Here is a 26,634-nt window from a genome sequence, read left to right on the forward strand (position 1 = left end):
CTGACACCACAGGCTCTCCCACAGCCGCTGCGCCTGGCCCCCCACCGGCCGCCCCGTCTGACTCTGCCCTAGCCCCTAAGGATAGGCCGCCTGTCGCTTTCCTAGCTCCAGAGACCCTCTGAGCCGCCCGACCCGCTCCGCTATCCTCTACTCCTAGTCTACTGCTCTCAGTCCTGGCCCTCCCTCCGGCCGCCCCTTCGGATCCCTTGCTGGCCCGGTCTCCCCGCACTGCCTGGCGGACCGCTGGTGCTGTAGTAACCCGACTAGTATTCCCACCTTGCCCCTCAGTGATACCGCTGGAGGTCGACTCACCGGGACGCTCAGTCCGTTGCCCACTGGCCGCGTGGGTGAACCCATCCGCAGCCGCATGGTCCACTGGAGGTGCCGCAGTCCCTCTTTCCGCTGTCCCGCCGGCCGCCATTACGCGGGGCGCCTTCTGACTTCGTGGCCTCCGTTTTGCGCCCACAGTCGCCTGCCCGGCGGGTCCGCCCGAAGGCGCCTGCCGCATTCCCTCCGCCGTCGCCGTGCTCGGTCCGGCCTCCGAACCGCCGACCGCTGAAGGGCTCCTCCGCCGCCGGGCCGCTGGGGCCTCTCCCGGGCTCAACCTCTGTGGCGGCCTGGTCCTCCGCGCCGACCTCCTCTCCGGTCCCTCCGCGTGGGTGGCAGCAGCCCCGATCTGCTCATGCAGCCACGCCAGCCCTCGATCACGAACCGCCGCCCGAACTCCGTCCAAAATCTCCTCTAGGGACGCCATTACCTGCAGAGGGAGAAAAAGAAAAAAGAACTCCGCCGACCAGCCACAAGTGACAGGTCAGTGCAATTCAGATTAACTGGCTCCTCACTTAAGATGGCCGCCTATTTACACTACCTGACTCCTCCCCTACTTAGCCCCGCCCTGAACATCCCAAACCTTTCCACCTGCCTACTTCCTGGCCTTGTCAAGGCCCACTCCCCTGTTTCACTGTTCCATGGGCTTCAATAGTGAAACAAAAATACTTTCTCAACACACTGCATGGACTAACTACTACAGTGGTTTAATGGCTTTGTGTACTTCTGCAACAATTGGCATCCCATGATCTGTAGCGTGTGTTTGCATACTAGAAGTCATGGGATGCTGCGTGTTACTTTTTAAACTATTACTTTGTTACACGTTAAGGCATGTTGGTCTTGTATTAAATGAATACTTCAGATCCCTAAAGCATTTCAGCTTGCAAAAGTGCTTGGTATGTGAAAGGGGTGTCCTTTTTCTTTCTTTCTTTTACAAAATAATGCAGGTTTTAATATACATTGAAGTTTTTATAAATTAACCTTGTTTACACCCCCTGGCTGGCAATCAGACAACCGATCCTGTTATTTCCTACTTCGTTTATCTCAGTGGAGCTAAACACAAAAGGCAGGTAATTGCTCAGAGCACCTGTCTTGCAAAGACTTCTCTTTGAGTTCCATTGGGAAGTCTGTGATTGGACAGCCACAGAAAGTCTGGGCGGGGCTGGAAGGGGAGGACTTGTGAAAGCGTCAGATAAGAGATCTGCAGCTTTTGCAAGCTGTTTTTTCGATATAAATTACAATGACAAAATGTATAATTAAATACATGCATGTTTTCATTTGGTATAAATCTACTAAACAGTGACTTGTATTTTATTTTTTGTATTTGGGCATTGACGGGTCCCTTCAAAGGCTCTGTAACCCATTTAAGATTAAACACACATCACATATCTTTAAACTATTTTTTTAAGACCTATATTGTTAGGGTAATATTTAAAAAATATTTTTCTTTTTATAGCTACACCCTGCAAGAGTCACCATTTTTTATGGATGCCATACTAGGACTGAAGGTGTTGATTCCAAGACACTGAATTGGTGAAATCTGAATTGCAAATTGTAGGTAAAAATAATTGGTCTGGAAACATTCTCCAACTCTGTAGTAGTCAATAGTTTTGCTATTTTAACCTAAATTGTGCCATTTAGATACCGATTTACAACAATTCAGATTGAAGTGAATCATTTTTTTGTTTCTCAGTTGAATGACTGTCCACGTCGTGAAACTGGCATGGTTTTTTATCAAAGTGGGAGTTATCTGGAATTCAGAGTGAATTTGATATTTAAAGGGATTCTATAGTGTAAGGAATACAAAGCTGTATTCCTTACACCAAGGCTGTCCAACCTTAGGTAAATCCGAAGGCCGCATTAAAAGTTATAAATTCATTACATACTACTTTATTATGTCATACCTTAGTAGTTATTAAGTCTGCTTATATATGTGTAGCAGATATACAAGATAAACTCTATTTAGTAAAGAGGAATTATTACTTTGGAGATAATAGCCAAATATTGTGCTGGCATCTCATGCAAAAAGTGTCTAAATGGGATGCACGGTGTGTGTGAGGGGTGCAGGGTGTGAGATTTTATGTCTGTGTATGAGGGGTGCATTGTGTGTGAGGGGTAACGGGGTGTGTGTGTAAGGTTCCATGTCTCTGTGTAAGAGGTGCGGGGTGTGTGTGAGGGATAACTGTGTGTGTGTGTGAGGTTTCATGTCTCTGTGTGAGAGGTGCAGTGTGTGTGTGAGGTTCGGGTGTGTATGTGAGAGGTTCGACGTGTAAGGGGAAGCTGGGTGTGTATCCAGGGTGTGTATGTGAGAGGTTCGACGTGTAAGGGGAAGCTGGGTGTGTGAGAGTCCATGTCTGTGTATGAGGGGGGCATTGTGTATGACGGGTAATGGGGGGTGTGTGTGTGAGGTCCCATGTCTCTGGCCGTTGTTGTACGGCCTATATATATTGTGGAGGAGGTTGGGAAGGAGCCTATATATATATTTTTTTTTTTTTTAAAAACAACAAAACTTGATGTCCCCCCTCCCTTCTTCTTACATTTTTCTCAGGGAGGGGGAACACTGCAGGCCCTGGTGGTCTGCACTCTGTCACCTGATTGGGGGGGTGGGTTATGTATACTGCAATGCTTTCTTATTGGGAATTTACTGGTGCTGGATAGCCTCATGCAGAGCCTGAGGACATCCAGTGTCAGTTAGGCAACCAAAAGTCCACTTACATCTTGTGGCTGTCTTAGCTTCTCTAAAACTGAAATTATTTACATTGCAGGACTATGGGGGGCAAGGACACTGCACCCAGACCACTTCAATCAGCTGAAGTGGTCTGGGTGCCTGTAGTGTCTTTTTCTGGACAAATTAACTGGAAACATTCTCCAAGTCAGCTATGCTTCCAGCTTGACTTCTTTGGCCTTAAAGGGACACTGTAGTCACCAAAAATTGACCAGTGAGACTGCATGGGCATGATCTATACAACTAAACTGCTCCATTAAACTACAGTTGTTTTGGTGACTATATTGTCCCTTTAAATTTGAAATTCACTTTTTGATTTTTAAACAATTCTCACTTTCGTTAATTCTCACATTTCATTTATCTATGAAGTGCTAACCTGCCATCCCTTCTGTCAATGATACTCCACTGCCTATGTGTGTTTTTTTTTTCAAACAATTTATAGATTTTATTTTTTTCCTGCAATTTTTTATGTTTGTTTTCTTTCGGTGTTTCAGAGAACTGCAAATGTTTCTCTTTCTCATTCTGAAAAAAAACAAACCAAAAAAAAAAATTTAGATTCATAGTGGAAAAAATAATCCAAGCATATACGTTGTCATAGAGTGCTTACCGGTAACTACTGTCTCCAGCACTCCAATGTTTTAATATTGGGTGCTTATATTTTGAAATTGCCAGTGGTGTCCTATGTAGTAAAATGACTTGTAGCGAAAATCCAATGTCTCAGACATTGAGATTAGTTCTTAGATAACAGAAGATACTCAAACCATTGTGGAAAAAAAACATTTTGAATCAAAGTAGTGGAATTGAAAAACAGATTTTCAATATTGCAACATTTGTAAATTGGAAAATATTTTCTTTGCATAGATTTTTTTTTTTTATAATATAATTCTTTATTTTTGCGTGCACAAAGAAAAGAACAGGCATTCACATATAGATATCCCCCAATACCCCACATTGTGGACAAAGGTTACAAGATTATACATTACAATGGGCATGCGGAATACGTAACATACAGTGCACTTTTTCACTCTCAGAACATCATGCTTTGTATCAGAGTGTTTAAGTAATCACAAGGGTCCGATCTGTCATCGGGTTTCAGGACTCTTCGTCAGCTTTTGCGTAGAGGACTCTTATTAAACTATAATTAGATTAGGGGGTCCGTCTGTGTGGGACCGCCTCACCCGTTCCCTCTCACGTTGTTTATTAATCATGTTGCTTCGTTCCTTCTAGCGTACACTTTTCAATATTGTACAGGTACTTTCTGTGGCACCGGTTAGAGCTGGTGTCGCACATAAGCCCGATCCTAATGTTCTTCGTATTATATTGATCCCCAATGTATCCCCTTGTGACCACCTTATCTCAATTTTCCACAACTACCAACTGCCTATTAGCCTCTTTGCATTAAATTTAACAGAACTTTTAAGGGACTGCTGTCACAGCAAATCGGGTGATACCCTGAGAACCAGTTTTATCAATTATTTTCTTTAGTGTTTATGGTTCTTAAAGAGTTAAACAATTTCCTCTTGCAACTAGATTTTCACAATAACTCATAAAAGAAACTTGGCGGGTTAGCTGCCATTTTTTATCCAATTTTCCATTCGGCACACTGAGATCCAAAACCATGAATAAGCAAAAATTAAAATAAAAAAAAAAACCACTTCATTTTCACATGTGTATTTTCTATTTATTTTTCATTTTACACACACCGATTGTGAAAGGTCCACAACTTAGACATATTCAAAAATGTTTAGGGACCATTTTTCCAACTATTACTTGACTTATAATTCGCACAAACCCTTATAATACATTCATATTTAGCAACATGCTTTATAACATTTGCAGGGCTCAGGACCAAGATCTGCTGAGCTTTGAAAGCCAAGCATAACTTATACTGTAATGGAATTATTCTGAATTCGGTGCCTAATGTGGAAGAAACAACTGAGCTTGTTAAAATCACTGAAAAAATATATATATTCTGACTCTACCTTGTGACTACTTCAGAACAAGAAGAACACATATTAAATATGTGCAGAACTAAAGAGAGAATTGCAAGTTCAAGGCTAAAGTACCTTTTTAAAAAACAAAAAGAAAAATGTCCAACGTTTTTCAAAAAGTCTCAAAGACATTGGTTCTAGTTATGCAGAAGTACAAGGGCTCACAGTGAAGCTAACACAAGTGAAGGAGGATGACTTACAAGACTTAAACATACTCTTAAGTGCCTGGATGGCTCATTAGGGAACTTACGTTAACCCTGTATGACATCAATATCTACAGTGGTAAACCTAAATATTTAAAACAAATTTGAGAATTTAAAACATATGTTTTCAGGGACAGGCTCAGCTTTCTAGTACCATAACCACTACATTGTCAATGACCCCAGTACGCAAAGTATTACCTCCGTAATCAAACGTGTTATCGGGCCTTAGAATAGCCAGGCTGCACAGTAAACAGACCGGTAGAATTGTCAGGACTAGCCAGAGTCAAGGGAAACCAGAAATCAGATAGAGGATAAGACAGAGCTGGGTCAGGGGTACCAGAATACAGAATAGTCAAGTGGAAAGTTGGGTCAATAACAGTAATTCAAAGTAGTATAAATGTGCTATTGGGCCAACGTGAGACCATAACAGGGCACCCGCTATCACGGAATCTATCTATATACCATACAGAGTATCCTCGTTGTAGCCGTAAAAAGGTGTCACCAGGGAAGTGAAGGTCTTCTGGTTGAATCTACTGTCATATTTTTGTTCTCCAGTAGATACGTCTTCCTCCCTATTTCATCAACAGGGAGGAAGCTGTCTCCCATATTAACGGTCCATAGGGCTATTATCAAATACCTCACAGTATCGAGTTTACCCTTGTTAGTCTCTTTAATTAGGACTTGTCCACCCCAGGTTTTGGGCTCTATTAGTGTAACAGGGGACTGACATCTCCTCTGGGATGTCACCAGTACCCCCTAAGGTGACAGTCTCCTTGATATATGTTATCAGCTGCCCCCCGGGTGTGTTACGTCACCAGACGTCTCTGGGGACGGATCAAGTGTTATTTATTTATTTATTTATTAATCTTTACAATCATTATCATTTTAGTTTATCATTAGTACTGCAATTCTGGTAACTATTCATTATTATTATTTCAGTATCGTGAATTATCCATAATAATCTCTATCTATTAATTTTTACATTTTTTTTTTTTTTTAATTTTATCATCAGTACTGTACTTCTGGTAACTATTCATTATTATTATTTCAGTATCGTGAACTATCCATAATAATCTCTGGGTCACCCTCTCCTGGTATTCATAGGACTTGTCCACCCCATTTTTCGGGCTATATTAGTGCAACAGGGGACTGGCATCTCCTCTGGGATGTCACCAGTACCCCATAAGGTGACAGTCTCCTTGACATATGTTATCAGCTGTCCCCCGGGTGTGTTACGTCACCAGACGTTTCTGGGGACGGATCAAGTGTTATTTATTTATTTATTTATTAATTTTCACAATCATTATCATTTTAGTTTATCATTAGTACTGCAACTCTGGTAACTATTCATTATTATTATTTCAGTATCGTGAACTATCCATAATAATCTCTATTTATTAATTTCTACAATCATTATTAATTTTAATTTTATCATCAGTACTGTATTCCTGGTAACTATTCATTATTATTATTTCAGTATCGTGAACTATCCATAATAATCTCTGGGTTACCCTCCCCTGGTATTCATATCCCACATCCTGAGTTAATTATTTCATGTTACACTCTACCCATGCGATACAAACTCACTATCATTTATGGATACTCGTTAATGAGACACGATGGCTATCGTTCCACATTCTATTTAGTGTTCACATTTAAATGTGCTGTCTCCCCATCGGCGGTGATATTTCACCATCTGATTACCTATGCGAAGTACAACTCGCTATATCCCTGTACATGTCTATTAGCACATCATTTTAGTGTTATTTATACTTATCTATGGCCACTTCAAAATTCATCCCCTTATCGTAAGGATATAAGTGTTCTTGATCTCTCTTTTACTTTGGGTTTTACAATTAGACCCTCAAGGGGTTAACCTGTCTGACGTCTACATCACTTAGTGACATCACATCCTTACCTGATGGGGATAGGCCGGCAACGGCTGACGTCTTTCTAGTTTTCCTCCAATGAAAACGCACCACTTACCTTTAAATATCGGTTCAGTTCCCGCACATCGGCTCCGCTCTGATGAGCTGCGGGCGAAACGCGCGCGTCAGGGGCCTCTCGACGATCCAGATTCATCACCACTTCTCTCTTATCATGGCGCTAGTGGTATCATGGTTCTCGAGCTGACTTTAACTCTGACTAGGAAGAACTAGGATGAGTGGCTACGGTCTCACTGCCATGTACTAGCGGCTTATACCCTTCCATTATTAGCTACCATGTTGGCCGATTTTTACGTTGTCCTTCCGTGCTGAGTTTGAAGTCTTTTACCGACTTATTTATGTAGTATGTATTTAGGGTACACCTTTGATTGTGGTACCCGTTCATATATTTATTAGGCTATATAGGGCACCTCACGAGATACATAGGTGTATACTTAATCAGTATTTATGTATTATTATGCAGTATACACCTACACTTATAACTTATGTCAGTCATTCGTGTTGCTCGTTACCTATTTATGCCTATAATATATGGTTTAGTGAATAATCTGACATCTCACACCCAGGAGGTCTCAGTATTTCATGTTAAACGTGCAAAACTACAGCTTTTTTGCACCTAGCTATTGATGAGAGGACACTGAAAACTTTTGAACAGGACCTCTCTATAGATTCAGGCTTGGTTGAATCAGTATATCATTCTATTAACCTTTTACGTTCTTAGGGGTCTATATATAGAGGCTTCCCCCGAAACGTTGGTATGCCAACAGACATGGGGGAGCTCACCCATGTCTGATGATTGTGACAAACCATCTCCCTCTCAGTACTTAGTTGTACATTTGTGAGGACACTGGTTACCTCTGCACAGGTCCTCTCTTTTTTATCTTATCAAGAAAGCCTCTTGTATTTCTGACGTGGCGGGGGTCTACAGGATTGGGTTTAACCCCCCTCACGCCGGAATCTGTTATAGACACTTCTGTTGAGATCACGATATTTATGGACACATTATCGTATTAGACATTTGTTCCCTACCGGAATCCAGGCCCGGACTGGCCATCGGGCATACCGGGCAAATGCCCGGTGGGCCGCGATGGCCGTGGGGCCGAGGCCGGCAGGGAGATCACAGGATCTCCCCAGCCGGCCCCTGCAGGGCCAGCGCTATCCGAGCGCCGGCCCTGCTGTGTGTCTCCATGGGCCGGTGGGGAGATCAAAGATCTCCCTCACCGGCCCACAGGCACTGTTACATGTGGCCGGTGCTGGGTAGTGAGGCAGGCAGGAGGAGAGAACACCGGCGGAGCTCTAGCCAGCAGCTCCGCCGGGTCCTCTCGCGAGGTCTGAGCGTTGCCGCGGCAACGCTTAGATCTCGCGAGATCACCACTGGACCACCAGGGATCAGGCAGAACGGCACCCTCCATGACACCAGGCACCCCCCTATGGAAACCCGGCTTCCCACCCCCTCCCAGGCTAAAGGTAAGAAGGGAGGGGGTGGGATACATAATTTTAGTTTTTATAAATAATAAAAAAAAAAAATATTTATTCAATCATTGTGCTATATACACACACTAAGAGCACTCACACACAGCACACTCATACTAACATCACCATCAGACACAGACAGCACACACAGCACCCTCAGACACACACAGCACACTCATACTAACATCACCATCAGACACAGACAGCACACACAGCACCCTCAGACACACACACAGCACCCTCAGACACACACACACAGCACCCTCAGACACACACACAGCACCCTCAGACACACACACACAGCACCCTCAGACACACACACACACACACACACACACAGCACCCTCAGACACACACACACACACACACACAGCACCCTCAGACACACACACACACACACAGCACCCTCAGACACACACACACACAGCACCCTCAGACACACACAGCACCCTCAGACACACACAGCACCCTCAGACACACACACACACAGCACCCTCAGACACACACACACACAGCACCCTCAGGCACACATACACACAGCACCCTCAGGCACACACACACACAGCACCCTCAGGCACACACACACACACACAGCACCCTCAGGCACACACACACACACACACACACAGCACCCTCAGGCACACACACACACAGCACCCTCAGACACACACACAGCACCCTCAGACACACACACACAGCACCCTCAGACACTAACACACACAGCACCCTCAGACACTAACACACACAGCACCCTCAGACACACACAGCATCCTCAGACACACACAGCACCCTCAGACACACACACACAGCACCCTCAGACACACACACAGCACCCTCAGACACACACACAGCACCCTCAGACACACACACAGCACCCTCAGACACACACACACACACACACAGCACCCTCAGACACACACAGCACCTTCACTCACACAGCACCCTCAGACACACACAGCACCTTCACTCACACAGCACCCTCAGACACACACATCACCTTCAGTCACACAACACACTCACACACAGCACACTCACACATATACAACACACACACGTATGTATAATATATAAAATAACACTCAGTAAGTTAACAGACAAAAAAAATAGAAACATAGAATGTGACAGTAGATAAGAACACCCTCACACACACTACAATCCTCACACACATGCTGCACCCTTCACACATACACACAGCACACCCAACACACTGCGCCCTTCACACATACAATACGTCCAAATATATATATATGTGTTTGGACGTATTGTATTTGTGAAGGGCGCAGTGTGTTGGGTGTGCTGTGTGTATGTGTGAAGGGTGCAGCATGCATACTATTATTATTATTGCAATTTATATAGCACCAACAGATTCTGTAGCGCTTTACAATATTATATACTACAGCACCACTACACACATTACGCTCCAGATGCATGCTAGATCCCTTACCCTATTTACACTCTGAATCCTCTATACAAACACACACAATCTCCTATACACACTCTGGGTCCTTTACACACAAGATCCCCTACACACACACACTGCACCACCTACACACACTACATTCCTGACATACAAACTCTGGATCCCCTATGCACACACTACATTCCTTGTAAGCAAACACATACTACATTCTCTAAACACACACTCTTTACAACCCCTACACACACTACAGCCCGTATGCACACACTCGCTACATCCCCTATACACACTATGCCCCCTATAAACACTCGCTACAGCCCCTAGCCCCACATATTACACCACAAACACAAATTAAATTGACCTATTTACACAATACCACACCACAATCAACTTACTCAACACACACGCAATCCCACAAGCATGCTCCAAACACATGCACCATACGCTTTTCTGGCCCTTTTGTCCTATGGTATCCCACTTATGGAGACACCAGAGACAAGTTAAAAGCAAACACAGCGCAAGCTTGTTATTACATTTGCTTGCACTGTGCAGAACAAATACAGGGCCTTTTTCTAATGCTAGAGCTCCTCAGCGGGGCTCTGCGCATTGAACCAACATGCTCACTTTGAGAGGGGGCGTGCTTGTCATTAGTGATGACAAAACATACCCTCTCTGGCCCTTTCTCAGGGGGCCGCTGTGATTGAAAAATGCCCGGGCCGAATTTTTTTCCCAGTCCGGCCCTGCCGGAATCATAACAGTTCTTTTATTTATCTGTATTGGTGGTATTACCACTTTTTAATAGACTATTAAAAGTTATGTATTAACTATTTAGGGCACTCATCTCTCTCTGTTTTTGTTCCTAACTACCTTGGTAGTTTTCCGAGGGTTATCCCCTTACAATTGAGTGCTCGTTCTAGGCTTCCTATTTTTCCTCCTTTATGTTCGCCATAACAGGGCACTGTTTACCTAGACTTCAGCTGTTTTATAGGCTGGTAGGCTTGTTGACATAATCACGCCCCCAAAATATCATAGGGCGGTGGTTATGTTCCATTCCTAGTGACACCGGTGCGCATGCGCTGTGTCATAAAAAGGGGTGTGTGTGTAGCACCCGGCATCATTGACGCTGCACAAAACTATGGCGGCCCGCCGGTTTGGCACTCCCTGCAACCAGCGGGCCAGTAAGGTACCCTCCAAACCCCTTGCTTACATTAATCTTTATATGATTACAGTATCCTCTTAAAGTGCAATGTACTCAGAAGCGAAAGTGTACAATCCATATGTAACAGTCTGAAGATTATTAAAGGTATATGCAATATATAGAGACTGTAGACTAAGTAAATAATAGTTTTAAAGCAGTGAGTAGAAACACAAGTTGTGTGAGATGAGAACAGGTAGACTTTTGTAGAGAGAACAGATAAGAATAAGTATAAACAAGACAAAAGGGAACTTTTTAGGACACCGTGTACAGGACAAATGGTTTGCAAACAGTGAATGCCAGCTTTTGAAACCTAACATATGAGTTATTTCGTTCAGAAACCGCTTTATGAACAATGTCAGCTGTTTAACCAGGGGTGCTAAAACTCTGCACTACTACATTGCTCCAGCAGATGGCGATAAATATCTCTTCCATGAGTATTTATTTTCTGTATAGCAATGGGCGTTGTAGGCCTTAAAAATACACTGTGTAGATTCACAAGTAAAAAAATAAAATTCTGACCATTCAACAGAATCCATACAGAAAATGTCTTTATTTTTGTGTTGGTGCATGTGGTGTAAGCACTTTGTTTATAACCACTAATAGCAGCTCTTAGTTATAGCAGCTCGTAATGAATTGCAATAAAACAATGAGCAATGTGTATCTCTACATAAGTTTCTCTTTGTTATTCAGATGGGTTTTTTTTGTTTTTTAAATATATTTGATTAGAGTTTGTACCTCCTTATGTAGAAGACATTATGCAGCATGCTAAATAAAAGCAGTTCTTTAAGAATATCTTGTGATTATAACGCCATTAAAAGCGAGCAATCAATTCTCTGCAAAGTACATTGTTTAATATATAATTTGCAATCACGTATAACTTGTGTAAACCTGTTTTCCACGTAATGCTCTGTTTACTTTTAAACACATATTAAAGAATTGGCAATTGACATCAAAGTCCAGATCAGTCCTGGCACGACCATGGCACACATTGCTTTGGAGAAACATTGTTCCTGTTGTCTCCTACTCTCTGTGCGGTGGTCCTTAACCTTTTTTGACAGGCTCTCGAATTGCATGCATTGCATTTATTTAGAAACCCATTCTTGAAATTCTAAAATGAACTCTGTGACCCATTCTTCAAGTTTAATAAAATGTATGGTACATTAAAATACTGTTTTAAAACACCTTAAATAGACTTTTTCCAGTGTCAGTCTCCATTGCTCGGTGGCAGATAATACCACTACAGTAAACCACTCATTGTGACCAGTTGCATTGAGATGATGTGTCTATACCAATCATGGGGGACACACTAAAACAGCTTGGGGTTTCAATGTGGGAGGTAAAGGAAAACTGACAAAAAAAAAATTAAATATCTTAACATGCTCTTTTTGCCATAATCTCACACAGCAATTGTTTAAAGGTATCTTTGTTATTGTATATTCCTTTAACCTGATAAAACTTGACAAAATGCAGAGCTACCGCCATGAAGCTTTGCCATTTTCCCCCAGCTATCACAAGTGACTACTGTGGGGAGAAAAGAAAAAACAATGTCCATGAAGGCTCCTCCTGTCTGCCGGATCCTCTATAGATGGTGATGTACTCTCATGCATGTACGAAAGTAAAGCCCTGACATGGGCTACTGGCTCATGAAACCCCAGGAGCTGAAGTGGATCCACCGGATAAAGATGGTGGTGGCCGCAAGGGACAGCTTCAGGTGAATAAAACGTAGCTTCCCGTGGGCCACTGCACTACAAGCAGCGATGTCACCATTGGGGAGTCTTTGCAAAATCTGAAAAGATCCCAGACGGTGACGGAGCCACTTTAAATCTCATTGCATTGTAATCACGAACTCACGAGAATCCGATTAATCTAGCTCTTTATTCTAACATGGTTTCAGAGAGTTTTAAGAGTTGTGTGTACATTTACTCCCCTAACATACCTTTTGACTTTTAGAATGTTACTTAATCCTTTGTTGCAACTGAAATAGTGCCAATACAGGGGGCCAATAAAACCAAACCATAGCTCCTGCTACCGCATTCCGTGCGTTACATGTGCAAAACGTGTTAGGAACAGCTATAGTCTAGTTTTATTGACCCCGTTTTGGCACTTTCACATGCAATGAAGGATGTTTTGTATAGCAATGTTCTTGCCCATTATAAATGGAAGAAGAATTCCTGAATCTGAACTTCATATTATTGTGTACTGGCGACCTTGGTGGCTATGTTTCGAGAACTGCTAAAAAGAGGGGAAATTGAGAGTGGACTCAACATGATACTCCGATCAACAACAGTTGTTGAAATTAAGTGAGGAGTACATTGTCAGTTTGTTTACTGTAAAAAGTTTCAATTTGAGAGTATTTAGCCTTCAGGTACTAACCATCACAGTATTTGAAAGTTTCTGCACCTACATTTTCCTGTTCTCTTTTTTATTTTTAAAATAGCAGATATTATATTGCTTTATGTGAAACTTTCTTTAATTAGTGATTATTTGCATCTGGACTCACTCTGTCTAGAAATACCTTCTTATAGCCTAATGGTAAGACTTTTTATAGTAGCGTCACTGGATTTGTCACTCTTTCTAGGTCAAGAAGTATTTTTCCTGGCATATGGGTCCTCCTTATATTTTATGTCATCTCGCAGTAAAACGGTCACGATACTCGTGGTTCTGCGGCCCAAGCGCCATGTTAGAGACTCCCTGGCCTCCTGACCTCCACCTACACTTTCTAGCATCACTCCAGCCGCTGCGTTCCCACGTCCATTTATGGCATGCGCTATGATTGAGAGTCTGACATCATCAGTGAGACACGTGCACTTTCCGGCTTCACACTTATGATGTTGGCCAATTACAGAACCCCTGTGCCTATAAAAACCGCTCCTCTTGACCATTCCTTTCCCTGTCATGGTTTCCATTATGGATATCCGAGTGCATGTTTATATCTTGTTTGAGTTCTGTTTGTTTGATCCTTGCTTGTCTTGACTGCTCTGATTTCTTTATCCCTGCCTTGGCCAGTTTATCGATTCCATGTACCTCCTATTATCCTTGATATTTGGCTGTATATAAAAGGCTTGATAAAGGCTCTTAGAGGAGCCGAAATGTTGTCTCTACTTCCTTGTTTCAAATAAAAAAAAGTCTGCCTTTTAGAAGAAACCACATGTGTGACTGGATATTTCTTTTTTTTGCCATTGGCTGTATATAGACCAAGTTATATCTCTGTACTTAGCACCTAAAGCCCGGCCACTCCAAGGTCCAGTAATACGCACGCACCTATCCATTTCCCTTTTCTTGTCCTGTGTGTGTTGGGTAACGACCTATCCTGACATATCGACAAGGCAATGGACCTTGCAGAGTTTGGTAAACAGGTATCATCCTGTTTGGCTAACGAGGCCAAGCAGAATTATGATATTGGCAATAGAGAGTTACATTGTGTTGAAATTCTTGTTGGAAGGTTCTAAGGATGCAATCCTGATTATAATAGACCATAAGAACCTGTCTTATATTAGTGAGGCTAGACAACTACATTCCAGGAAAGATAGGCAGTCCCTATTTCTGTCTTAATTTTCTTGTCATAACATACCTGCTTGGATCACGCAATACCAAGATCGATTTTCTTTCAGGACTGTTTGGCACCAAGGCAGGTGATATTGTTGAAATATCTTCCATTGTCCCTCCTGAAAGAACAATTGCTACAACTGACTTGTCATTGTTCTCCTCTTTACTTGATAGGATGCAGGCACCCTTTGATAACCCATTACACCCATTACACAAATTATACGTTGGTCCTGAGGAAAGAGATGACGTCTTGTAATTTTATCACTCTAAAAAATCAGCAGGACACTCAGGAATAAGAAAGACCTTATTTAAACCAATTTTTTAAAGACCTTATTTTAAACCAACAAACAATTCTGGTGCCCGTCTATATAGACAAAGACATAAAACAATATGTTGGTTCTTGTACAACTTCTGCAGTAAACAAAGTACCCCTGAAAACTCCTTGTGGTCCATTACTGCCATTACTCATTCTAAATCGACAATGGACCCATTTGTCAATGGAGTGTAGTTGTTAACCTGGAATATCCATCTCTTAGTCCCTTCTCTGAAACTGGCCCATCATTTTATTGGTCGTTATAGAATACTCCTGTCAATCCAGTGTCCCATGCCTTAGCTCTGTCTCAGGCCATACGGATTCCTAATGTATTACATGTTTCTTTGTTAAAGCCATTGACTTGCAAACGGTTCAGCTCTTCTGTAGTTCCTTCCTTTCCTATGAGGGTCCATGGTCAAGAGTTGTAATCTATCCTATTTTCCGCTGAATCCTGAGGTTAACTACGCGATCCAATGCATTAGAAGAGATACGGTGCAAGCTGGTCCTCTCCACCCTTAGTGTGTTTCTTGAAGGGGGGGTCTGTCACGATACCCTCGGTGGTTCTGCTGTCTGGACACCATATTAGAGAATCCCTGGCCACCTGGGCATCATCTGAGCTTTCTGGCATCACTCCAGACATGGAACGCTTCCTGGTTCTTGGATCCTTGCTTGTCTTGACTACTCTGATTTCTGTATCCTTCGCCTTGGTCTGTTTATCAATTCTGTGTACCTCTGTTATCTCTGAAATTTGGCTGTATTTACCTTGTTATTTCTCTGTATTTATTATTTTAAGGCTGGCCACTCTAAGATCCAGTAACACGTACTTATTCGTTTCCTTTTCCTTGTCTTGTGTGACTGAATTGACCGATTCTGCATGTTTGGCGATGACTTATCCTGACCGGAACTGAAAAGAAACAACCAGAATAGAGTATAATACATCTAATCTAATATCTTCTCCTCTCATCCTGAAGTTTAGCACCTTTTGGGTTATTAAGAAGTCTGCTTTTATTTGCAATTCAAATGTTACACATTCTGGATTACCCATTCCCTAGATATTAATATTTAAAGTTCAGCATCATTGTAGCATCTACCAGTCAACCAGCCTTTCAAGGTAAATTCTCACCTGTTGATACAGCCCACAACTGCCATTCCTCAGCACATTGATTCCCTAAATGACTTTGCTTACATAAAGTGTCCTCTATTTGCCAGTGAAATAACAATTAGTATGTTAATAAAATGCCTCCTTACTCACCAGAATTCCTAGTGACCTCTCAAATTGAACATTCAAAGTGGCATTTCGGTATACTATTAGGAAAGCTACACCCTTCTGAAATTCACCTGCAGCAATGCAAATCCATACATTTTAGAAGTATGTGAGATTCTGGTGGCAACACTATATTCACTTACTGCCTGGCGGAGTTATTAAAAGCTTGCACAAGGTTTCCACATCTTAACTAGTTAAGTAAGTAGTTATTACCCTAGGACAGGCCATTCCTCTTCTATGAAAATGGCCATGACTGTTGCAACACACATGGATGGCAGTATGGGGATTTGTAGCAGTTCCGTCCATAAACACTCTCCCTCACTCTGCCCTGTGCAGTAAAGATTATTTACCCTATAATCCAGAGGGGCATTGATGAAGGTGCCAATAAAAGGCAGTTAATGTATTGAACTATATAGAAAGAGCCCTGGGCATCCTGTAATCCTAGTGGACCTGAAAAATTGTCTCCTCCAAATTTGACAGAAGAGTGTCTATACTATTTAATGATATTTAAAGGGACACTATAGTCACCAGAACAACTACAGCTTTTTGAATTTGTTCTGGTGAGTAGACTCATCAACTTCAGGTTTTTTGCAGTAAACACTGTCTTTTCTGAGAAAATGCAGTGTTTACATTACAGCCTAGTGATAACTTCACTGGCGACTCCTCAGATAGCTGTTAGAGATCCTTCCTGGGTCATGGCTGCCTAAAATGCATCCAAACATTCAGTGTCTCCTCCCTCTGCATGCAGACACTGAACTTTCCTTATAGAGATTCATTGATTCAATTCATCTCTATGAGGAGATGCTGATGGGCCAGGGCTGTGTTTGAATCATGCTGGCTCTGCCCCTGATCTGCCTCCTTGTCAGTCTCAGCCAATCCTAATGGAGAAGCACTGTGATTGGATCAGGCCACCACTTCTCAAGATGTCAACAGACAGCTTGTTTTTTCTGGGGCAAACAGCATGCAGAGCTACAGCTTCAGGCTTGAATACAAGTAAGATTTTGCTATATTTATGGAGGCATGAGGGGCCCAGGGGGGCTAGATAGTGGTTTTAACACTATAGGGTCAGGAATACATGTCTGTGTTCCTGACCCTATAGTGTTTCTTTAACCCCTTAAGGACACATGACATGTGTGACATGTCATGATTCCCTTTTATTCCAGAAGTTTGGTCCTTAAGGGGTTAATAAGGTTATATATTATTAAAGCTGTTTTCTCAACACTATAGTGTCCCTCTAAACCCCCATAAGCAATGAAAGGGTTATAAACCAGTTTAAACCACGTACCAATTTCTAGCACCAAAGGCTCTGTCTCCTCGGACTTCATTGTAAGGGGAAACCTAAAGCGCACATGCAGCGAGTGTTGTGTTCGTAATGAGGCTTGCCATGCCACCATTTAAATTAAATGAGCTAGCATTCTACGTACAAATTGTGACAGAATGCACATTTTTGTGTTTGGAGTATGACGCTCTAATTAGGGATTTCACACAGGTTCCGTGAGTATTGGATGGTGGACTTTTCAGAAGGTAGCTCTGTATACTTCACAGGATTGTAAATTTAGGTAATTTCATTTTGTCTACACTCTACAGTTTTGAATTTACCACAATTTGTCCTAAAACTCCCAGGTTTGGTAATAAATGTTGTGCTTATTTTGTCAGTGTCTTGCTTTCACTTTGCTATTAAACAAGTAATACAATAAGCAATAAACATTTCATACATTAAAATTCCTTTCACTACACTTTTTGTAGTATCATATATTTTATTTGGTCATTGTAATAATGCTCACACACAAGAACATGCCTCCTCTATTAATCCTACGAATGCATTTCTCTCAGCCTCACCAGCATGATGGCACAGTCAGTACCCTGTCTGTTTTTGTAAAATAACAGCTGTTCCCTCGCCATGCCGTGCTTTCCCCTAGCCTAGACAGACCAGTATAATGAATTACAGGCAGGGATCAGACTACTAGAAAAGCATTGCAGCCATTGCTCTAGGCGGGGCAGCAGGCGGAGGCGCCTGGTTTAGGAAGTGGCATAGAGTGGGATGTCTGGGTAGCAGCTCCTGCTATGACCTGGGCTGGCATTGCACAGGCTGGGGGAGTGCACAAGCTGGATTCCTATGAGGGAGAAGAGGCTGCTGCAGAGAGCATGCAGTAGGTGCTGCTGAAACCCCCTGCCTTTGAAGGGTTAACCCAGGAACTCAGATTTTGTGTCCAGAGCTGCTTTATGGTGAGCTATGTGGGGCCTGATCACAGAATTCCAAATAGAATGTCTGTCAAGCTTTGCATTGACTTCTGACTGAGGGCACCAGCTCCTGCAATGCTTTCTGTTTACCATACACTGGCACTAAGGCTGCTGGGGGGTGCAACTTCTACCAGGCTCTAGCAGAGTCCACAGCAACAGTAATGACTGAAGGCAACCCCCTAAAGACTGTTCTTGGGAATTGGGGGAATTAGTGTATATGTATATGTATCTATATTGCTATTTACTTGTGTGTGTTCTATTCCATTTTGTAGTTGTAGAGTTAAAGAAATGTTTTTTTGTTTTTTTTTAATATGTGGAAATCAGAAGAGAATCCAGGCTACATAACTGTCTGTCTGTCTGTATATTGCGATTGCTATTACTGTTTGTATGTGGGAGAGCCCATAATGACTAATTTTCATCCATACTTCAATGAATAGGTGGTTGGACTTTTTCTTTTTTTTGCAGGCGTTTTAATTAGAAAGGAGCGTAAGCATTAGTGCGTTTTATTTGCTTAGGTCTGTAATAATGAAACACACCTCTGAAGATTAACTCATTGTTTGTGAAAAGGGCACTGTCTCTCTTATGTGTCATGAGCATTGAGTCATTGCTATATAAACTATATATGTTTTTAGACAATATTTAATTTTGGGAAAACACTATTAAAGGAAAAAACGGTGCAGTGTATTCATAAAACAACATATCGGAGTAAATCGAAACCTGAATTGCAAATTTAGGCAAAAAACAGCCAAGCTATTTTTTAACCTTTGTAACATTGTTTGTTCTTTATCTCCTGCAGATAGCGGGTCTGAAAATAGTCATCTACTCTTCTATTGCTATTTTAGCCTACATTTTGCCATTCGGATTTGATTCTGATCCTGTCTGTGTGTGTTTTTTTCCTACAAGCTGTAGGTAAATATTTAATTATGTTCAGGCCGGTACGGTAGTGTTGCTCTCTGAAAAGTCCCTTTAGTTTAGTTTAGTTTGGAATTACCTTTGGAATTGATAATAGACTTGTCTGTATTATAGTGATTTTTCAAACCTATGCCACTACATCACTAAAAAAATTTTTTTTTTTATATTCTTTATTTTTGTTGTGCAGATAGGTACATGACAGTATCAAACGCCACAACAGCGAACTTATATTCTACATCACTAAATTATGCGTATTTAGGGTTTTACAGATATCCCGAAAATGTGGGTTTCAGATAGAACTACTGCACAGCAGGGAAAGTTAGAATAGTTGAGTGTATTTATGTTAAATTTCTGAAAATGTGCCCTTGTCCATGACACTTAATGGAACACTATAGTATTTGGAATATAAATGTGTTTTCCTAGTGCCATAGTTTACATGCCTTTTTTTTTTATCTTGCAGCGCCGGTCTCTGTGCTGCCTCGACTGAGATCATGGCGAGTGATGATCGCAGCCAATCCAATGCTTTCCTGTAGGCTCATGTGCATGCGCATCAAAAAGTCACACTGGGCCAATCAAATGGTCTCTCTAAGACCATATGATAGAGATACAAGAGTTTTACGCTGCTATTTCCTCGGAAGCGCTTCTAGTGGCTGTTTGAATGAAAACATTGTCGTTTTGCAGAATGGCAGTGTTTCCATTTGCATGGTTAAAATATGGGGACATGACTCTTAGACCACTTGATTGAGATGAAGTGGTCTAGGCACCTACAGTGTCCCTATACAAAATGTTAGTGATTGTTTAATATTAACAGTAAGTTGTAAGAATTCCCAGTCAATGTTGTCAACAGTTACAGAGATCTCTTCAGAAATTCATATTACACTTTTCAAATCTCAGGCTCTAAATTTACTTCTGGCATCACATGATCTCTGCCATCTTGTTTTTTTTTTATCAGTTAATATAAAAGAACATTTAAAAAAAAATTATAATACAATTCCAAGATGGCTGCCTTCAGACTGAAACACTGTTAGATCTGAGTGATAATTCCAAATAAACTTACTACAGTTTTGTTAGATGGAAATAATATTAACCTACCGTATTTGTATTGTTTGTAACACTGATTTATGGAAAAAACATTTTCAAGTAACAGTGCCATTTTAAGGCAAATGGCGGGAAATTTAGGGTTAGTTTCGGGACATTTTCGTTTTTTTTTTCTAGATTGACACAGTACTGTCATTAACAGGAAATCAAGCCAGTAGTAAAGCCAGTGTTTTTAAACAGAAAAACAAATAAAATATGTTTGTTTATTATAAGAATCCCTACAACAACAAAAATCTGGGGTGTATTTGACATGATATAGTTTTTTTTTGTGAAAAAAGGATTCCATCTGTACACTGTGCTAGCCAATTAAGTAGACATGTGTAAGTTAAATTTTATTGTCACCAGAATATCGAATTTCCTATCAAAATTATAAGCACAAAATAAATATTTAGTGATTCCGGAATTAGCATTAATAAAAAAAAGTTGGATAGATCCTCATCTGATGTGCGACCATGTTGGCCATTATTTGCATTGTTTGCCTTCAAGGTAAGATGTATTTCATTATCATCTTTGGAGCTTGCCAGTAATCGACCATGTAGAATAGAGGATGCTTCCAGTTAGATCATTATGGAGGAAAACAGCAGAAAGAGTAGTGGATTGCCTGAGTAATTTGTTTTGACACAGATGAGGTTGATGGGGTATTTATTGATTGCAGGTAGCTTGAAAGATCTTGCTGTGTGAACATGGCCTTGATCATCGAGCAGTTAACATGGATAAACTCTTGTATGTCCTGTATTTCCTCTATGTTTTGTCATAAACCGAAAACACTTTTTTTCTAAGCCAAATGTACAATACTTAAATTAGAAAAAATTACTTAAAGGGATACTGTAGTGCCAGGAATAGAAAGCTGTATTCCTGGCACTACTGATCCCCTCCCTCGCCCCTACCCCTCTCCCTGGTAAATAAAGGGTTAAAAACCCTTTATTTAATTACCTTTTCCCAGCGCCGATGTCCCTCAGCGCTGGGTCATAGCTCCGCCCCCTCCTCCAGCCCGCGACAAGTGGGGTCTAATGCGCATGTGCGGCAAATGCCGCGCGCACATTAGACCTCCCCATAGGAAAGCCAAAAGTCAGTTTGGATTCTGGAAGCCCTCGACTGGCTGTCTGGTAGACAGCCACTGAAGGCAGACTTAGAGCTGCAATATAAGCATTGCAGTTCTCTGGAACTGCAATGTTTAGCATTGCAGCACTAAGTGCAAAAGGGACACATCACCCAGACCACCTCAATGAGCTGAAGTGGTCTGGGTGCCTACAGTGTCACTTTAAAGGGACACTTTAGGCACTGTCACCGCTTCATCTTATTGAAGTGGTTATAGTGTCTGGAGTCCCCTGACGCCGCCCTTGCATTCAGCAATAAACAGTTTTTAATGTTTTAATGCTACATGAGTTCCCAGCAGCCTGTCACAACACCCATTGATGATATGAATTGGTATGACTAGAATGAAGTGTATAATCTCCCTTATTAAGTGTTAAATTGCTCAAAATTGTTTAACTCTAAATAGATAGATGGTGCCAGAGGACTCCAGGCACTATAACTCATAATTCAATGAGATGTGTCTTTAAAGTAGAAAAAATATTACTATGAATAGCTAAAGGTTTTTTTTACCACTTTACACTCCTCCCATATCATTTTACTCAAGGAAATGCCTTACTGGGTTATTTACAGAAGTGTGAATTAATGGGAATTCAAAGCAAATTGCACATTTTTAGGCCACCATAGCTGATTTGGAAAAATTCACCCTATAATATAGCATTTCAGTTTGACTATTTTGAATTCCCTACAATTCACCTTTTAGTGTAATAACCCTGCTTCTTGTAACTTTTACCATGTATTGAAAAGCTGTCTCTATCCTGCTATGTCACTATGAAAACATAATAAGAACTCTTGGTCTTGTGAAAAATATCAGTATGCATGGATCACAAGATACTGTTGTAGAAATAAACGTAAACTTATTTTTTTCTTTTTCTGACTAAGGCAGTTCTAGATTTTACAGAAAATGAAGCCTACAATTTCTTTTTATTATTTCATAACTTCTATTTTATATTTTTCTTACAGAATGTGATGGAGATGCTGGAAGAAGATTTGACGTGTCCAGTCTGCTGCAGTCTTTTTGAAGACCCACGTGTTTTGCCCTGTTCACACAGTTTCTGTAAGAAATGTTTGGAAGGGATTATTGAAGGAAATTCCAGGAATATGTTATGGAGGCCGTCCTCTTTGAAGTGTCCAACCTGCCGTAAGGAGACTTCTACAACGGGCGTTAATGGCTATCAGGCCAACTATTTGCTGAAAGGGATTGTAGAGAAATACAATAAAATTAAGGTTTCCCCAAAGATGCCCGTGTGCAAAGTGCACAGCGGACAACCTTTAAATATGTTTTGCTCAACGGATCTAAAACTCATCTGTGGGTTCTGTGCCACCAGTGAGGAACACAAAGGTCATACGTTTTCCTCAATCGACAATGCTTACAACCAGGAGAAGAGTTCCGTCCAGTCTCTGCTAATGCAATCCGAGAACTGGCATTGTGATGATGTGCTGTCCCACCTTAAAACCTTGGAAACAAATAAAAGGAAGGCTCTCCATTTACTTTCTATGGATTCGGATAAAGTAAAGGCCTACTTTGAAAAACTGCAACATGTCCTGGAGCAGAAGAAAAATGAGATCCTCTCTGATTTTGAAACCATGAAGCTGGGTGTGATGCAGGCATACGATCCAGAAATCAACAAACTGAATGCTATTCTGAAGGACCAGAAAAAGGCTTGCGATATTGCTGAGGATTTCAAGGAGATATCTGACCCTCTTCTGTTCCTACAGCAAGTGCAGGAATTTAGGGAGAAGATAAATATAATCAAGAAAGCACCATTACCATCAGTCTCTGATGTGACAGTAAGCCCATCTATGAAGAATTTTGATACTAGCATGTGGGATACCGTTAAACTTGCAGATGTGGATAAACTTAGTTTGCCACCAGAATCTCCCAAGAAAAAATATAACATTCGGCTAAAATTTCCCTTTCAGGTGCTGTCTATTAGAGTCCTACTTCTTTGCCTGGTGGTGACAATACTTGTTTCAGGTTTCTTCTATGACTATCATCTGAATGTTCATGAATATATAGATTCAGGATGTTGGTATCTATCGACCATTACAAGAAAGGCCACTGACCACATTTCCACTTTCTGGAATCTGACTTCAAAAGAAGTATTTGACATGAGTGAAAGATGTCAGACATATTTCGTGGCATTTGTAGAACATGTGGCCGAATTTGCTTGTAAATATAAACTATAATCTCTGTATGTGTGAAAATAAATATTTTTGCCTCAATCCAAATGCCACTGACATGAATTTTCATCAGATAGTAAAATATCACTTGTCGTCACCAGACATTTTATTCCGAGGTGTTACTAATTCTTGTATTACAAAGTAGCAGAACAATGGGCCATGTAGCTCAGTTCCAACTTAAACAAAAAATAAATAAATAATCTTTTGGTTAAAGTAACCTTTCCTATCATGGTCCCTGATCCCAAAAGGAAAAAAAAGAAAGCTAAAACTCACCTTACTTTCCAGTGCGGTGGCCAAGTTCTCCCTCCGTTCATTTCTCCTTTTTTTATGTAACTCACTGTGCTGGAGGGTGCAGATGCTAGGTGGTTTTAGGCTGAGGGAGGACAGGAGTGTCGCGGAGGGTGGAACCCTGCAGCTATTGGCTGTCTGTCGCCTGGATCCCTAAGGTTAGGGATATGAATTTTATTGTTAGGTGTAGTATAACCTGAATTTTAATGTATTAATAATATGGCAATTTTTCAGTGTATGCTCAGAATATCAGCCAGTGGACAGGATATAAACCATAATCAAATCACAGTATTCTACAATCCCACCTCAAGTGCACTTGGCTCACGCAGTAATAGTCTTCTGTAAAAGTAATTTTATTTACTTTCCAAATTCAGACTAATTTGTAACCTTCATGCAGGAAAAGAGTTTGTCTCTTCATTTAGTATTTTTTTTATTTTTTATTATTCACGAGAACCTCATAGCTATTATGTACAGTTCAAACATGCAGTGTATAACTTCCTATTATCTAGCTAAATGTAAAACTGTTTTATACAAATTCAAAAATCGTTTGGAAGTTTGCTGGTTTGCCAGATATGAAGAAGAAACACACAGTCCATCCCCAATGTAATTTCTTAATTCTGTATAACCATTATCCAGTTTGTGTTCCAGATTTTCAAAGTGTTAATGGTTAAGATAGCCTATTTATTTAAATGTGAAACAAACTGTCAGATATTGTGATAGCTGCTGTTAAACCCACTGTAGCAGTCGTTCCTAACCTTTTTTACAGGTGCTTGCATTGTAAAATTAGCATCGGAATCTAGTCTTCATTTTTAAAACAATAAATACAAAAATTCTTCAAAAATGCTGTCATTAGGTTTGTTCCTTTGTTTACATGTTTTCCATTCCGGTTGGAAAAACTGTGATAGTATAGTCAATTATTATGCATTAAAGGGACACTGTAGGCACCCAGATCATTTCATCACATTGAAGTGGTCTGGGTGAAGTGCCCCTGTCCCCTTATTCCTGCAATGTAAAATGTTTACATTGCAGAGTTAAGACAACCTCTGGTGGCTGTATTTTCACATAGTTTAACTCTGTGAAACGACATTGGATGTTGTTGCGCTTTGTATGAGGACGTCCAGTGTTTTCAAAATCGCATTGATTGATGAAGATCTAAAGTGCATGGCGCTTGCTGCGCATGTGCATTAGGCTCCTACATTGACGTGACATAACTGGAAGAGGAACTGTTCCAGCACTAAGTTCTTGAATAAGGTAAGCAAAAAAAAAAAGGGGGGGGGGGGTTAACGCATTTCATGCTTGCGAGTTGAGGACCTAGTAAATTAGGGATAGGGCCATACTATAGTGTAAGGAATACAGTTTTTGTGTGGGTTCTTTTATCTTACAACTTTTTGCTCTTAAATAAGTTTCATATATATATCTATATATATATATAAAGGGGGGCTAGTGATCATATGCCTCCCATGGGGTACATTGGCATTGTGGCAGGGTCATGCAATACTGTAACTAAATCCTCATTATCTTGCCTAGGCTAGATGTTTTTAAACAAATATTACATTCTGTGAGCTTTCAAATTGCTGTTTAGTGAACTGGGCTTACCTGGCCTCTCTGCTGCCATCCCCAAGCACTTACTGACTATCATTAATGTCCACACTTGGACAAATTTGTTCCGATAATGCAAAAGTGAGTTGAAGTGATTATGGTACCTAGTGTGTCTCTTTAAGCAGCAAAATACTTTAGGAAATCATCTTAAAGGGACATTGTAGGTGCTATAACTATTTAATCTCATCGAATCAGCTTATAATGACTGGAGTCCCCATGCACTCTGTTTAATCCTGAATGGGAGGACATCCTCAGGGACACCAGACAGCCACTTCAATGAGATGAAGCAGTTATGGTGCCTACAGTGTCCCTTTAATGAAAATGATGCATTAACTTCCTGCACATTTTATTAGGTTTTATAAGCATCCTGTATGTATAGTGCATTGTATATTGCCGTGATCGCTCCTTTGATGCCCTGATCCCTCCTTTGTTGTCCGCAAACAAATAATGGCTAATGATGATATATGACAGCCTCTGGTCTGATGCTACAATGTGCAGTTCCACTTATTGTGTTTTCTTCATTACTCTTTGTTTAGAAGGGAGCTCATTCTCATAATGAGCTTTAAGTTGTTTAAAAGCATGGGTAGGGTGTATTATTATAAACACTCCCTTCTAATTATATGTACAGCCTTGTTGAAAAAATACGAGGGAGGTTTAAGCTCATCCATGTTCTCCCACACAGTTAATGGTGTTACCACAGTCCACATGACATTGTGGGAGCTCAGAGGTATGCTCACAGCCCACATAAAGACCATTAGTGAGCCACTCCAAGCACTACACATGCTACATCTTACAGTAGAGATTCAAGATGGCTGAA

The 26,634-nt window shown here is 41.1% G+C and overlaps 1 protein-coding gene across 1 annotated transcript; it reads left to right on the forward strand.

Moving 5' to 3' along the window:
* The first annotated feature begins 18,440 nt into the window (after positions 1-18,440).
* Positions 18,441-24,966, forward strand: TRIM13 (tripartite motif containing 13). The gene is made up of 2 exons (XM_063444839.1): positions 18,441-18,629; positions 22,710-24,966. The coding sequence occupies exons 1-2, from the start codon at positions 18,627-18,629 to the stop codon at positions 23,934-23,936; spliced, it is 1,230 nt and encodes a 409-aa protein (XP_063300909.1). The 5' UTR covers positions 18,441-18,626; the 3' UTR covers positions 23,937-24,966.
* The last annotated feature ends 1,668 nt before the right edge of the window (positions 24,967-26,634 follow it).

Source organism: Pelobates fuscus, chromosome 1 (assembly GCF_036172605.1).
Source record: "Pelobates fuscus isolate aPelFus1 chromosome 1, aPelFus1.pri, whole genome shotgun sequence".
Lineage (NCBI taxonomy): Eukaryota > Metazoa > Chordata > Amphibia > Anura > Pelobatidae > Pelobates > Pelobates fuscus.